The 15,138-nt window shown below is 54.7% G+C and overlaps 1 protein-coding gene across 6 annotated transcripts in view; it reads left to right on the plus strand.

Annotated features, from left to right (window-relative positions):
• Positions 1-337: 337 nt before the first annotated feature.
• The window catches only part of TMPRSS2 (transmembrane serine protease 2), a 30,459-nt gene continuing 15,658 nt past the window's right edge, over positions 338-15,138 (plus strand). The window contains exons 1-5 of one of the 6 annotated variants that reach the window (XM_037014837.2): positions 338-448; positions 8,636-8,706; positions 10,773-10,995; positions 13,165-13,251; positions 13,998-14,117. In XM_037014837.2, coding sequence (XP_036870732.2) covers positions 8,692-8,706; positions 10,773-10,995; positions 13,165-13,251; positions 13,998-14,117 — 445 coding nt within the window. In that variant the 5' untranslated portion in view covers positions 338-448; positions 8,636-8,691. Of the gene's footprint in view, positions 449-546; positions 633-653; positions 677-708; positions 782-8,635; positions 8,707-10,772; positions 10,996-13,164; positions 13,252-13,997; positions 14,118-15,138 lie in introns of those variants that run through there. The other 5 variants (XM_073231314.1, XM_037014839.2, XM_037014842.2 and 2 more) reach the window with 5 other exon arrangements.

Below are 15,138 nucleotides of genomic sequence, written 5' to 3' on the forward strand. Positions count from 1 at the left end.
GCGTGGCGGGGGCCAGGGGTCCGCGGGGGCCGACTCCTGGGTGGGCGCCTAGGGCACAGAGGCCACGCGGGGCTGTGGGCACCAGCCCGTGCGGGCCACCTCCAGGAGCTCTGGCAGCCACAGCTCCAGCGCTCCCCAGAATCCCCTGCCTTGATCCAAACTCGAGTCCTCTGGCTGCGAAGAGCCTTCGACTGGCGCGGTCCAGGGCCGCAGGGAGGGAGATGCGCTCCTCCCAGCCGTCAAGTGGGTGCCGCGCTTCCTCGGTGCAAACTCCTCCCGCCCCTCCCAACCTGAACAGCTCCGCCCGGTCTCCTCCCCCCGCCCGGGGTGACCCGGCCCCGCGCTCGGGGGTGTCGCCCTGGGCACCTGGACACCGCCTCCCGGGATTAAAGCGGGAGCCTGGGAGGGCTGGGGATTCCGGCGCCGGGCAGAGGAAGACGCGAGCAAGGTAGGAGGCGGAGGCGGAAGGGCTAGGGGCGGGGGGACCCCGGGCCCCAGAGCGCCGCAGGTGAGCGGCCCGCACCGCCGGAACTCCGGGCGGGGCCGGTGGCCCGAGGAGGGACCTGATCGCTCCCCGCGCTGGGCGGGGTGGCAGGAGGTGAGGCCAGGTGCGAGCAGCGCGAGCGCGACAGGTGCGTGCGGGGCTGAGCCCGGCCGAGCGTCCTCCGTGGGGCTGGTGGGTGCTGCGCGCCTGGGACCCCTTGGCCGTGGCACGGTGGGCAGGTTGCTCCGCGAGTCCCCGGGCCATGCGTCGGAGAGGACGGTGTCTGGGGTCGTTCCGGTGGGTGCTCTCGGCCGGAGCCCGCTCCTGGCCCACCTGCCCTCCGAGGCCCGAACTGGAGGCCGGGGTGCACCTCTTCCTACTGGGGACGAGGAGGAGGGAGGGTTGTCGGTCTCTTTCTTTGTTTCGTGAAACTCTCTGCAGCTTCGGAGTGTTACCCGAACTTCTGCTCCTTGGTTCCCTCCTGAGGTGGGGAGAAACTGGAAACTCGCTGAGATGCCGGGGGCGATACGGCCGGCGCAGCGGGGGTGGCGGGGCCGGGCTCCCGGAGGACCCCCGGCGACACGCGAACGGCTCGGTAGCCCCGGGGAGGGACTGCCGCGCGCGGGCCCCGGCGGAAGCCAGCATGGACACCGCGCACCCGCAGGAATGCCCGCCCGACGGGCGGTCCGCGTCTGGGTAGAGGGACGGGCGCCTAGGCGCTTGGACACGGCCTCAGGCCACGGCCCGGCGGCCGGGAGCGCCGGCGTGGCAGTGGGCATCGGCCCGCGGCCCCATGGGCTCCGCGGAAGGGCTGCCTTACAGCCCCAGAGCTCTCGCGTCCTTTCCCAGAGCGCCCGGCTCGGGACCCCGCTGGCGCTGGCCCAGGGGCGGCATTCGAGTGCCCCGAGCCCGTGTGGCAGAGACGCCTCCCCGGGGTGGGGGTGAGCAGCCCTGGGGCCTGGGATCCCGGATCGCGTTTCGAACGCACACGGCGATGTGCCTGGCCGGGAGGAGTCCTGGCGGCTCATTTTGGGGGTAAGGATGGCAAGGCGGCCCGAGGTCTGCCAGATGGGCAGGGGTCACCAGGGCTGGGGGCTGCACACTCTCAGTTCCGAAGGCACGGAGTCCTGGGGCTACGACAGACCCTTGCGTTCCTGGCGCTCTCAGCTGGAGAGAGAGGCCACATCGTGGAAAATTACAAGGGCTGCGAAGCGGAGTTCCTGGGTGTTTAGAAAACCTAAAGTGAGGGGAGGGTTGTTGACTTAACGCCGGAGGTCGCGGAAGGTTCTCCAGGAAGTGAGGAAGAAGCCAACTTCCCCTGGAGGAGAGCGCTGGCTGGGGGTGCAGGCCGAGCCTACCGGGGCCAAAGGGAACCAGGAGGCGCCGCCCTGCTGCCCAGGGAGGCGAGGGGGCCTGGTGCGCCAGGCGACGCGGGAGTCCCCGGGAAGGCCCTGCGGAGTGCTCCCCGCTCCGCGGCCTCACCGGAGGTGGGTGCTGCCTCCGTGCTCCGACCCCAGCGGAGCTTGCTGATAACTGGCCGGAGAGGGTCAGAGTGAAAGGTGCAGGACTGGCCCGCACACACTCAGCCCGGAGTTTGGCACGTCCCATGGGTGGTGACTTATGCCTGGAGGCTAGTCATTCAACACCGCGCTCTGTTTTCTTAAAATACCAACTGGTGAGGGGCACGGCCTTTGCTCTGGTCTGGACATTTGTTTGGTCCCCAGCAACTTCCCTCTGATTGACACCCCCAAGGTCGGCCCTCCTCTGAGAAGGTCTCAGTGGAGGAGCCTCTTGCGGGGCCCTGGAACCTGCTGGAGCCCCTCCCCTCCCCCTCACCATGACTGTCCCAGTAAGTCTGGACACCCTGCTATTATAATAACAGCAAATGTGGATGTGGAACTTTCTTCCGTCTGTGTGTCACTGCAAGCCTCACGGCACATCTAACTCTGTTGTGAGGAAACTGAGGTGAGAGAGCTGAGATAACGCCCTCAAGGCTCAGTGACCTACAGGAAGAACTGGGTTTGAAGGCAGGCCCTGTGGCTCCTGGCTTCTGGCTCTGTGGGGCTTTGGCACATGGAGGCAGTTCCCTTCCCTTCCTCCCGGTCTCCTGCAGGAAGCTGGAATGTTATTGGAACCAGTGGAGAGGAGGGGAGAGGGAACCCTCACAGAAAGGGGCTCGCTTTGGTGCCAGGCTGCTTCCCTCTAACCTGACCGTGGAGCACCTGCTGGCAGCCCCACCTAGGCTCTGTGCTGCTCCCTTCAATGTGACCTGGGCAGGAGGACCTGGGACTCCTCCAATGCCAGGAGAGCTGACCTCCCTGGGTAATGGGAAATCAAGGGACAAGATGACGCTGGTGAAAATGTCCTGTGGACAGTGAAACCTAGACACATGCAGGACATTATGCCAGCAACCACTGCCATCACACAAGCACGCTGCCCCTACTCCGGGCCCAGCATGATGGGGGTGCTGGGTCTACAAGGAAGTGTGAACCAGGAGTTCAGGCCAGTGGTCCTCCTTTCTGCCTAACCAGTGGCAAGGTCCCAGGAGAGCTTTGTAATAATACGGGGCCATTGCTCTAGTGCTATTTGAATTGCTGTTCCAGACTCTGGGAGTAGGGCTCAGGAATCTGTTTTGCTAAACCCTCCAGAAAATTCCTGATTTGGGAACCAGGGATCAGGTCTAAACCATGGGTGTGGAAGCAGAAAGGAAAGGCGACTGGATCAGTTTAGCAGCAGCTGGTTGGTCTTGGTTACCCAAGGACTGGAAGCTGGGCCCACTGTTGGGGAGATGGAGGAAGGGTCCGGAGGGAATTCACGGCCCCTTGGGCTTTCCCATCTCTGCTTGCAGCCACTGCTTGAGATCTCCTGGGTGGTCCTGCTTCCCCAAAATTGCTGAGCTTTTGCTGCTCTTCCCTCCTTACTTTCCAGAGCGCCTGCCAGGGACCCCTTGACTTTGGGTCTGCCCAAGGACAGGTAGGGTGGCATCTGGGGATGGGGTGCAAAGGCATCACATACCTAAGTGCTGAGCTCTGCATTGAGCCTGGGGAGTTCCTTCAGCTTGGTGTTGGGGAGCCCTGAAGGCATCTCAGGGGGCACTGGCCTGCGAGCCCCAGGTGGTCGTGGCCTGGGGGTGGAGAACTCATGGTGCCCCCTGTGCCATTGGCCATCCTGGCCCCAAGACCACATGGAACCTCAGGGAGTAGCAAAGGGCTCAGTGGATCACAAGGGCAGTTCTGGGGGACAGCCTCGAGGTGGAACTTGAGAGCAGGAAGGAAGAAGAGCCCCCACCTGGGACCTGGTTTGTCCCCACCTCGACAGTGGTCAGGTGGAAATGTCACAGTCAGCCTAGTGGCAACACTGGGGGAGGCAGACACTGAATCTCTTATGGGCATGTGGGCAGTTACTTGGATTGTAAACAGCGTGGACTTTGAGGAGGGAATGTGGCTGAAAGACGTGCCTTTTGCCCTGATTAGAGGTGAGCCAGGGGGAGGAGGGGCTGGCATAGTGAACTCCGGCATTTGTCTGGAGTTAGGCATCAGTGTGGGGGGTGTGCAGGCAGGAAGGTGGTAAGACAGCTTGATATGTTTGAAGGGCTCCACATGTGTGTGTGTGTGACTGGTGGTGGAAGTCTGGAGGTTCATGCAAGGGCAGACTAGCCGGAATTGGGGATTCAAGCATGGCTGGGAAGAGAGACCACAGCTGTCAAAGAGATGCTGGTTAGAGAAAATTTCTAAGTGAGAGCTGAATTGGAAGATGAATCCAGGCCATGAGGTTGCTTGATTGCATGTGTCCTGAGACCCAGTGTCAGATTCCCTGTAAGGACTTTGCGTTCTGGGCCTGCCCGGTGATGCCGTGCCTGACCTCGTTCCAGCCCTGGATCTGAATTTAGGGGCATGTGGAGCCTTTGTTTTCTAAGAATGTTGGGTTTGCAGTTCATTCTTCCAGTTTCTGACCACAGAGAATGAAAGATCATCATGTCTGGCCTCCCAGCTAAAGCCCAATTCCTTTCAAGAATATGATGGAGAAACCCGCTTCCAGTATTGGGTCACACTCTTGAGGAACTCTTGTTCTTTCCAAGGAAACCCAGTCAATATTTAAACTTTCTCACTGTCGGAAACTTGCTTTCCCTGGGTTGAGTTAAACCTGCCTTTCTGATGTTTCTGACCATTTTGATTCTGGTTTTGTCCTTCGGATTTATACAGAATAAACTGCCTCCCTTTTCCATGTAATAGCCCCTTACCTAGTGCAAGGTGAATTTTAGCTGCTGTCATTACATTATTAGTGAGGGCTTCTCACGGATGGGGCACTGCTAGGAAATGTACACACTTAATCCTTGCAACAACCTTATTTATTTGTTATTATCCCCATTTCACAGCTTGGGCGAGTTCTTCAAACATTAGCCAGTTAAACCTTTATAAAGTTTCTGACCCCCACCCTAATCCCAGCTGCTGGAGGGACTCTGCCACCTGTCACCATAGGCATGCTGTCAGTTTTGTGCCCTGAGAGTTCACCCTCCCCCTCAGCCTGGATGCTGGTTTTGTGTAGATGCAAAGACCTTCCAGCTCTCTCTCTCTCTCTCTCTCTTAAATTTCATCTTACTCATTTGGCCTTTGGAACTCAAAGAGTATTGGAACACCTTCTTTGTATGGCACAAAGCTAGATTTAAAAAAAAAAGGAGCAGACCCAGTTCCTGCCCTAAAAAGTCTGTCACCTCACCGGGACAATGAGGCATTCATAGGGAAAGAGGCTTGGGTGATGCAGCTGATGCAGCATCCCTCTCTGCAGGTGAGCTCTGTTCCCTTTCTCTCTCTCTCTCTCTCTCTCTCTCTCTCTCTCTCTCTCTCTCTCTCTCTCTCTCTCTCTCGTGCGGGCGCCGCTGCATGGGCCCTTGGACACTCTTACCCTGAACTGTTACCTCATCACCACTGTCTGTTACCTTCTGTCAGCGCATCATATTCCCCGTGGGATACGAGAATGTCTTTTTGTATAATGGGGTTTTGTGCTGTGGGTGAGGCACAAGAGCTTCTCAGGGACCATTTGCCCATTGGATAGGGAGTGGCATGGCTTGCTTTGGAGTCTGAGAAAAGGAATCAGAATCTGAGGTCAGGGACTGTGGGCCCCCATTGGCTTGCCACATCTCAAACGAACCCAGTGGGGCCCAGGGCAGGAACAAATGCATGGATGCTAGTGTGTGGCGGTCACGGGTGGGAGTCAGTATCGAGGAGACTGACCCCATCTGTTCCGCTCTGGTGGTTTTCAAAATAAGCCTGCAGTGGATGTATTCGGGGATCTTCAGGGGAAAGACAAGTTAAGGAGAGACTATTGTCGTTTGGAAGTAGTTTCATCATGTCACAGGGTGCAGAGAGGATCCTGCGGCACTATCCCATTGAGCAGTGGCTGGGCAGGTGACTTGGGTGACTCAGTTCTCTAAAAGGATGACCTGGAGTGGCCGAAACAGCTGTGTGTGTTGTGTGACTCACGGATGGTATTGTCAGTGCCAGGGAGGGAGCTGGCCGGGACCCGGAGGGGGAAGGAGCTTTGTCCCATGTTTGTTCTTTTGTCACTTAAAGGAAAAGTGTCTTATTATGGTTGGCATTCTGGAATCAAGAGCAACCGCCTGTGTCCTTTCAGTGACAGGAAGGAACGTCTGAGAAACAGTGCCTCTCACTATCCAGGCCGTCTAGCTCCTTCTGGGAGCCAGTTGATGCAATTTATTGTCTTGTGTGGGGATGGGATCGCCTGTTCTGAAATGGAACCAGACCAGATGTGCCGTCCTCGTCTTTCTGGACAGTAGCGTGTCCCCTTTCAGACCCAGTGCCAGAGGGAGACGTTTTCCCCTCCTTTCTTTTCGGCCAGAGAAAACTACAGGCAGCATGACACTTGTCTTCTGTTCCAAAGTCTGCGGCGGCTCATCTGGGCGCACTGGGTGTTTCTGGTTCTAAGGTTTTGTGGGGCGTGGGATGGCTGGGTGAGATAGGATCATCCCATGGTTCCGTCTGGGGCCTGTGGCTTTGCTGGACAATCCCCAGCCCAACTCCCTGTGCTCCTTGCTTCTCTGGCTTCTTGGTCTCTCTCTGTTAGGGATCTTGGATGAATAGGAAGTGTGGATTTTGAGCATGGATTGATCATTCCTTTCAGAGGGCTCTTAAACTGGGAAAGCAGCCAGGGGGATTGAATTTTCATTTCCTGAAACTTCAACCAAACTGGGAACTGGTGAGAGCTGGGAGGCTGGCGCAGGAGAGCCAGTGGGTGAAGTTCTTGGAAGGCGCCTTAGGAAGTGTGTTTCCCATTGATTCTAGAGGGGGGAGGATGCAGGGTTGTGATCACATCTCAGACCCCTCTCCTTACAGAGCAGGCTAGGAAAGGTTTGTTAATCTGCACCATTAAAGGCTGAAATGTTATACATATTCGAATGGGGACCCCTCCACCTGGATATTGGTCAGTTTTCTTTCCTCAGATCCAGAAAGGTACTGATTTTTTCCCCCAAACTTAAAAAAATCTCTACGCAACCAATATGAACTGGTTCTAACATTTTATCTTTACATGAAGAGTAAATAAATGATCTGGTGCATTTTATTGTGACCTGTTCAGCGAGGTTCCCCAAGATTAAAAGCCATACTTATATTTTTAGTCATAACATGTTAATGTGGTTTATTTTTCTAGTTCAATGAGTCAAATAATTTTGCTCTGGAGGTAGAAGGGTGGTGGTGGGTGGGGCTGGCTCTGCTGCCCTCGGTGCCCTAGGAGATTCGGAGCTGGGGGACTTCGCAAGGATATTTGGGAAGCTAAAGATCGGTCCCCTCCCCCTGTGGCAGGCTGGTCAGCATTTATCAGCTTTATAAGCACATTTTTTTAAGATTTTAACGTGTGGAGCCTAGCCAGTGCGCCAGGCAGGAAGTGTCATCTTTAGTATCAAGTCATTTCAATGGCCCTGTACTGGGCTCTTGTTATCTCTGTTTGCAGATGAGGAATCTGAGACTTGCCCCAGGTCACAGCTAGTGAGTGGCTGAGTGGCGATCTGGGTCCCAGAGGCCAGGGGCTTAAACACCTGCGCCCTGCTGCTTACAACCATTTGTCCTTTGCTGTGTGCCAGGCACTTTCCAGATGAAACCTACGCACGCCTGATCTGGCCCACTCCGCAGCCCAGGGCTTGCCCACCGGGAGCACGGCCTGGTGGGTGGATGTCGGAGGCCATGTCTCGCAGTATTTTGTGGTCACTTCAAGATAGGAGGGAGGGGTGGAGAAAAGTCCTGCATTTGCTCATGGGAGGGAGAGGGCTCAGAATGGGGCTCCACTCTAGGGCCCACCATGCTGACAGTCTTTCTGGACGTTACCGTCAGCTGTTGACAGATGCCCACAAACAAGACGACCCAGAGCTGCCTTTTCGCCTTTTCACTACCACTGACCTGAGAAACTGCCAAAATGATTAGTTCAGAATTTTTTCTGTTCTGGATTTGGGGCAGTAAGTGGAGTAGGGCTGCATCTGGATGTATTTTCTGGAATTTTTTCATATACGTGTTTATTGAGAATTGGGAGATCCCACATGGCTTACCTAAGAGGTCAGACATGGCCTCTATCTGGTACTAAGCTATAGACCACCTGCTCCACAGAGGCGGCAGGGGTGAGTGGGGGCGTGAGTGCCCCATGGGCCTGCTGTCTGCCTGGGCACTGCGAGGTGTCTGGTGCACCCTCTCATTCAAGTGCCAGCTGGACTAGACAGTGCTGATTCTACGCCCATTTCTGTACGAGATTCGGAAGTTCCGTGACTGGCCCAGTGGCACCTCAGTGCAGTGGCCCTGTCAGTAGTGCCCCAGGCTTTTACCATTCCTGAACCTGCTGAGCTGGATGGGTCTATGTCACCTTGTGCCTGTTTCTAGACCCTGGGCTCTCTGTTTGGTAGCAGTAACATAGGGGACCGTCCCTGTGGAAGCCATGTAAGAGCAGCCAGCCCCCCTCAGGTACCAGCAGTGCCAAGCTCCTGGTGCGAGTAGTCATGGGGAAGAGGCTGGAAGCCTAGGCCAGCAGGCAAAGCTTCTGTTTGCTCTGGAGAGAGGGAACTCTTGCCTAGAAAGTCTTCGAGTTCTTTTTCAGTGTGTCTTCTAAAAACTAACCAGTTTGGAAATGTTGCAGTCTTGCCGTTCTTTCTTCTAGGTCATCTGAGCATTCCAAATACCTACCCATTACCTGATGCCGCTGATAAAATCGAGATGGCTCTGAACCCAGTAAGTGGTTAATTATTACCTTCCTGGCCTTTTCTGGGTTCCCTTCCTCCTTCCGTCATCTCCCGAGGTGTGTGGTCAGCATTTCAGGAGGTACTGTAGGGAAGGCGTGTGCTCCATTGCTGGTGGTGGCCAAGGCATGCTCGAGGCAGGGTGAGCAGTGGGGAGTCAGGGTGCAGCCACGTGGGGCTGCACAGAGGAGTCCCTGGGCTGGTGGGTGTGGGGTGATGTGCCTTCTTACCATGGCTCCGTCTCTTCCTGGCCTTAGGGTGGGCTTGGGGCAGGGGTCAGCGATGGGGTGTGGGGACAGATAGAGCCAGGAAGTGGTGACAGGGAGTAGTTATGCGTATACCACCAGCCAGCAGACCACTGGGTAGCCTGGCTTTCTGGTGACCTGGGGGAGGCCATGAGTGGGTGGGGCACTGGGCTACCCATCCCACCTCCTGGACCCCATCTCTCCACCCCGACTTTGCAGACAGTCTTTTTCCACCATCACATCTTGCTGATGCATCTTGTACCTGGGAATAAGTGCATTTTAAAGAGTTGTGCTTAATAACACAAATTTTCTATGTACTGTGTCTGGAAAATAGACCTTCTGCTCTTCCTTCCTTTATGTTACTTAATGCATTTTAAATTTCAAATCTACTGCACAGGAATTTGCCAGGATAAACCTCTACACTCCCTATAGCTGCTCCTGGGTGAGACGGCATGTTCTTAGATGCTTCAGAAAGGATTCAAGCATGTGCTCCTCTTTTGTCTTGGGTACTCCCCTTTAGGTCAGAGATTACATTTCGTTTTCCCTTTCTGTCTACTGTTTTGGTTTACAGCCATAATCTTTGGACTTTTGAAGGAGAGCTTTGGTGAGTTATTAGGCAGAGGTTAACTCTGGGAGCCTGCATTTGGCTTGTCTCTTTACAATCCTGCTTCCCTGGAGGTACCGTTTAAAATGCTAAGCTTTAAGTTGCCTCTGCTCAGAAATCCTCTTCTCCCTGAAATCTCAGTCAACGAGAAACGAGGAAAGAAATTCATGGGTGGAAAGTTTTGCACAGGGCCACTCAGATTAGAGGGTAAATGTGGCCTCCCAGTGTGGCCTGGCTGGTGGGGTGGGGGTGGGGGGGACTGAGCAGAGCAGAAGCTGGGAGGGTGGCAGGCTGTGGGGCCTGGAGTGGCCACCAGAGGTGCATCTTGAAGGGGTAACCCTGGCCTGGAGAAGACGTCTTCAGTAGGCAGAGGGAGGGGAGAAAGGCATTCTAAGAAGGTAGAAACCAGCCAAGGATGGAGCTGAGAATGAAATGCCCTGGCTAGGGCACTACCATCCACACTTGTGTGCACACACTGGGACTCAGAAACCCTACTCATAGGTGCAGCTCCAGAAATCCACACACTTGCCTCCAACTTGCATGGGCTGTACAAGGTTACTTATGCTAGCAGAACTGCTAGCGGCCCCAAATCGTAAGCCCGTTGAAATGTCCATTTGAAGAGAGGGCGAGTAAATGATGACACGTGTCTGTGAGAGATGAGGGGATAGGAAAAGGAATTTGCAGAATAGCATATATAGGATGAACCTTTGACTACATTTCCTGACCTCCATCACTCACGCGCCTCTGCAAAGTAGGTGTGTCAGTCATACCTGTGCCATCTGGGGCTTATGGCCAGGTTTCAGCGAGGTTGTGCATACACATCTGGCAGCAGGTGGGCTCTCAAATGCAGCGACTATTCTTATAATTCCAGTAGCACCAGTTCATAGCTGTGCACCCTGTCTCAAGGTGTAGGGCATTGACCCCTTCCCAGACTTCTACACATTTTTTTCTTTAAATTTTTTACTACATCTCCATGTTCATTTGCTTTTTCTTTATTTCAAGAAAATGATTAGTAAACAAACAAAAACTACTGACAATTAATTAAAAAGTCCCGTTAGTTTTTATTCGGCGCAGTTGGGTGTTTGGCTAATCGTGATGACGGAAAAGAGGCCTCGGCATCCTTCCACGTCTTGTCTGAGGGCAATGGGAGATATACTTAACCTCTAAGGTAATTAGCGGCTTATATTATTCATCTTTTTAATTGTTTAGGGATCACCGCCAGGTGTTGGACCTTACTATGAAAACCACGGGTACCAAAACGAAAGCCCGTACCCGCCACGGCCAGCTGTGGTCCCCAGCGCCTACGCCGTGTACCCAGCTCAGTACTACCCGCCCACCGTGCCCCAGTACGCCCCGAGAGTGCTGACGCACGCTTCGACGCCCGTCATCCACGTGCAGCCCAAATCCCCGTCGGGGACACTGTGCACCTCAAGTAGGACTCTATTGTGTTTCTCTCCCATATGCAACCGGAGTGTGGGTCTGCCAGCTCCAGCCCCCACCCACTCTGTCGCCAGCTGTCTGTCCGCTGGCCTGGTCGGTCTGTCTTAGCATGCCTTTCCCTGTCCCTCTGCTGTGTCAAGCTGTCTGCGCCGGGTCTGGCCTCCTGCCCGGGCTTCCAGGAGCCTCCAGGCTGCAAAGACCTTTTTATCTTTTGCTAAAACTCTCCTGTACCAGCTTCGCCCGTAACACCCGGGTGATCTTTCAAGCCGGCCTCTCTGTCGCGTTCCTTGCCGGCGTGCTTTCTGATGTGTCACCTGGGATAAATGGCAAGCTCTGGAGCTGGAAGACGGCGTCCAGCCTTTGCCCCCGGTCCAGTTCCCTGAGTACAGCCGGCCATGAGGATGTGGCGTGCAAGGAAGCAACTGCTGGGATTGTCCCACACGTGTCTGCCACCCTTTCTTGACTTTAAGGATATCTCAGCCTGATCTGAGCGGCCAGAGAAAAGCTGAGGGGTCATGGGTGGTGTGTCCTTTGAGTATTACTTGAACCCTTCATCCTCCTGACCCTCGCCTCCTTTCTTCACATTACATTTGTCTCCCTTCCCTCCAGCCCCTCCCATTCTCTCCCCAGCCCCTCCCATCCTCTCTCTAGCCCCTCCCACCCTCCCTCCTCAGCCCCTCCCACCCTCCCTCCCCAGCCCCTCCCACCCTCCCTCCCCAGCCCCTCCCATCCTCCCTCCCCAACCCCTCCTATCCTCCCTCCCCAGCCCCCCTCCTCCTCCTCTGTCTAGCCCCTCCCATCCTCCCTCCCCAGCCCCTTCCATCCTCTCTCTAGTCCCTCCCACTCTTTCTCTCCAGCCCCTCCCATCCTTCTCCCCAGCTCCTGCCAGCTGCAGGCTAGCTGACTGTTAGGAACTACCCCTTAGAGGAATATAGCTAGGATTACACTTTCTGTTGTATGTTCTATAGGTTTGGACACATGTGTAACAACATATCTGCTATTACAGTGTCATAAGAACAGTTTCACTGCCCTGAAAATCCTCTGTGCTTTGCCTAGCCATCCTGCCCACCCCAGGCTCCCCAGGTGACTCCTAAACCTGTTACAGCTTGAAAACAGACTGTGGAATTCGCAGAACGTGAATGATTATAAAATGAGCCCTAATCAGATGTTCAGTCTGGTCTGCCCCAGTCCCCAAGCAGGTCTTGCCGCCCTGGCTGACTTCCAGAAGCACAGATGTGGACGGTTGGGGTGCACAGGTGTCCCCCACCCTCCACCTCTTAGCTTGGGGGTCCTCCACATAAACTAAGGGGTTGGAGGATCTGTTTAAAGGCCTTCCGCTCCCGGCCCTCGCTTTTCCACCTTTCCTCCCCTGAATGCTCTGGGGCCCCTGGGGCCGCTCTCCAGGTAGGAATTGCCAAGGGTGCTGGTGTCCAAACTGGGATAGACTGACTGATAATGGTGCGTCAGATTGCTTTGACTAGAGGACACTGGTGACTTTTCCCAAATGCCTTTAATCTTCGCTGAAGTGGGAGCCCAGTGTCCCTGCCCCCTGCCCCCACCCCCCAGGCCAGTCAGCAATGCCCAGAGAAGTTTCTGCAGCGATGAAATGTTCTACATTCTCACTCTCCAGGACATGTGACTCCTGCGTACTTGACCTGCCATCACTATCTGATACATTTTAAGGGTAATTAGTTGAAGTGCAGATAGCCACATGTGGCTAGTGGCTGGCAGACAGGACACCTGTTTGCTAAATCACTTTGGGTAAGACAATTATTCTGCCACCTTGAGGTGATAATTTGGGTTCATTATTATTATTTTACTTATGCTTACCAAAACAAGGTACTTTCCCTCTTAAGCCAATTTTTTTTTACGTTAATCATTTATTTGGCTATTTTAAGGCCATGCTTTTTTAAAGAATTTGACGTTAATTTACATTGATCCTTATCGTGCCTTCCTGCTTTTTCCTCCAGAAAAGCAGAGTGGAAGTGCGATGGGAAAGACCTCCCAGGATGCATTCTTAAAATTAAATGTAACATTTTTAAGTGGATAAGAAATTATTGTTTCTTGATATGCTGTACTGTAAACGAAGTGGATAAAATCTGAGAGCTGAAACATCCAGAAAACTCTGCAACTGCATTTTATACTCGGCTCTCTCCCCCAGGGACCAGGAGGGTGCTGTGCATCACTGTCGCCCTGGGCGCCCTCCTGGCAGGAGCGCTGGCAGCTGCCTTCCTGCTCTGGAGGTTCAGTAAGTCAGGGGCGAGCCTGCGGTGGGAGGGGGAGGTCCGCGTGCTGACTGGCCCTGCTCTCGGGGCTGGGGACCACCCACAACCGTCCCGAAGTTTCTCTTGCAAAATGATCATCTTCTCTTTCCTTGCATTTGTTGTTGGTGATGCATGGCTAGACGTTCTAGGAGCAGCCACCCCTCTGCCCGGCGGTTAGGCCTCCTTGTGAGCGTCGTCCTCATCCGTCAGTTGTCAAAGTCCCATGTCTTTTGTGTGGTATTGACACAGGGTGGGAGAAGCCTTTTGAGTTTCCCCAGTGCTTTAGGGCACTCTTGAGCTGGGGACCCCTGCCTTGGGGCCACACCCGGGCCTCTGTACCTCAGCGTACAGCCGTGGCTGCTGCGGGCCACCTCCTGGTACCATAGCCCAGGCCAAATGCCATCAGTCTGGGGTTGGTGACTCAGGTGGTCATGGATCACAGAAGTCACTGTGCAGCAGAGGAGAGGACAGCTGTCCAATGCAAGGCTGGGAGTCCCTCCCACGGCCCTGTGCAGTTAGGTGCCCTGGGTTCTCCCCTGCTCACCGTCAGCCCCATTTCCTTTGCTGTACATGGGTGATGATGACATACCCCTGCTAGCTAAAAGAAAGGGGAGAAGGGTTCTTTCCTGCTGCCACTGGGACTCGGAGAGAGTGGGCGATGGACTCCTGCTGGTTGTGCGAGACCTCCGGTGTCCCAGCCTGACTAGCGTCTCCCTCGTTTCTCTGCAAGTGGAGGACAAGTGCTCTGTGTCTGGGATGGAGTGTGGCTCCTCGGGAACCTGCATCAGCCCCTCGCACTGGTGTGACGGGGTCCTGCACTGCCCCGGCGGGGAGGACGAGAACCGCTGTGGTGAGTATCGAGGCTGTGTCCTCTGCTCGGGGATGTGCCAGCGCCCAGGCCCACTGCACACATGTGGCGTGACAGTTCCAGGCTGGTGTCCGGCACGTTGACCTGCTGTGTCGTTGAATCCTTGCCTGGAGGCTACACCTGAGGCCCGACCCCGATTTTCAGATGAGAGACAGGCTCAGAGGGGTTGTGCTCGGGGCCCAGCATCACACAGACCACAGGAGAGTGGCAGCAGGGCCAGGGTCACTTGGGCGTGTAGGCCCCCAACTCTCATGGGATGTCACCTCACAGCAACTAAAACAAGCAGGCTATTGAAAATAGAGCTGACCCTTGAAAAACCTCTGATCTGTGTGGCTCCAATACATGCAGATTTTTTTTTAGTAAATATATCAGAAAATACTTTGGTGATTTGTGACAATTTGAAAAAGCATTTTCTTTTCTCCATCTCACTTGATGGTACAAATACAGTATATAATACCCTAACGTAGAAAATATGTGTTAATTGACCACTTATGTTATCAGTAAGGTTTTCAGTCAAACAGTAGGCTATTCGTAGTTACCTTCTGGCGGGAGTCAATGGTTACAGGTGGATTTCTGACTGTGCAGGGGGTTGGCACCCCTCCTCCCTCCATCACCGGGCTGCTCAGGGCTCAGCGGTGTGCAGTCGGCAGTGCGCTGCATCGTGTCCAACACCAGCTGCCTTTAAATTTGTATGTATCTACTGTCACCAAGAGGACAGCTCAGTTTGCTTTTAGTATTTTCTCTTAACTTTTTGTGGGTGATTTCAAGGGTGGTAAAGTGGCTGTAATGGGGAAAACAATGCTTGAGAAGCAGAGCAGAGCTGTGCTAACGTCTCAGCTCAGAGCTGTGTGGTATTAGCCTGTTGGTCCTCTCTGGGTGGTAGTTTTGACTGCAGCCTGGCCTAAGTGAGCACCAGGGCATATGTGATGTATACGTGGCAGAAGTGGAAGGAAAGCACCATCTACACACATTTAACTGGCCCCTCGCCCTGGTGAGAGCTCTC

This window comes from Manis javanica, chromosome 3, assembly GCF_040802235.1.
Source record: "Manis javanica isolate MJ-LG chromosome 3, MJ_LKY, whole genome shotgun sequence".
NCBI lineage: Eukaryota > Metazoa > Chordata > Mammalia > Pholidota > Manidae > Manis > Manis javanica.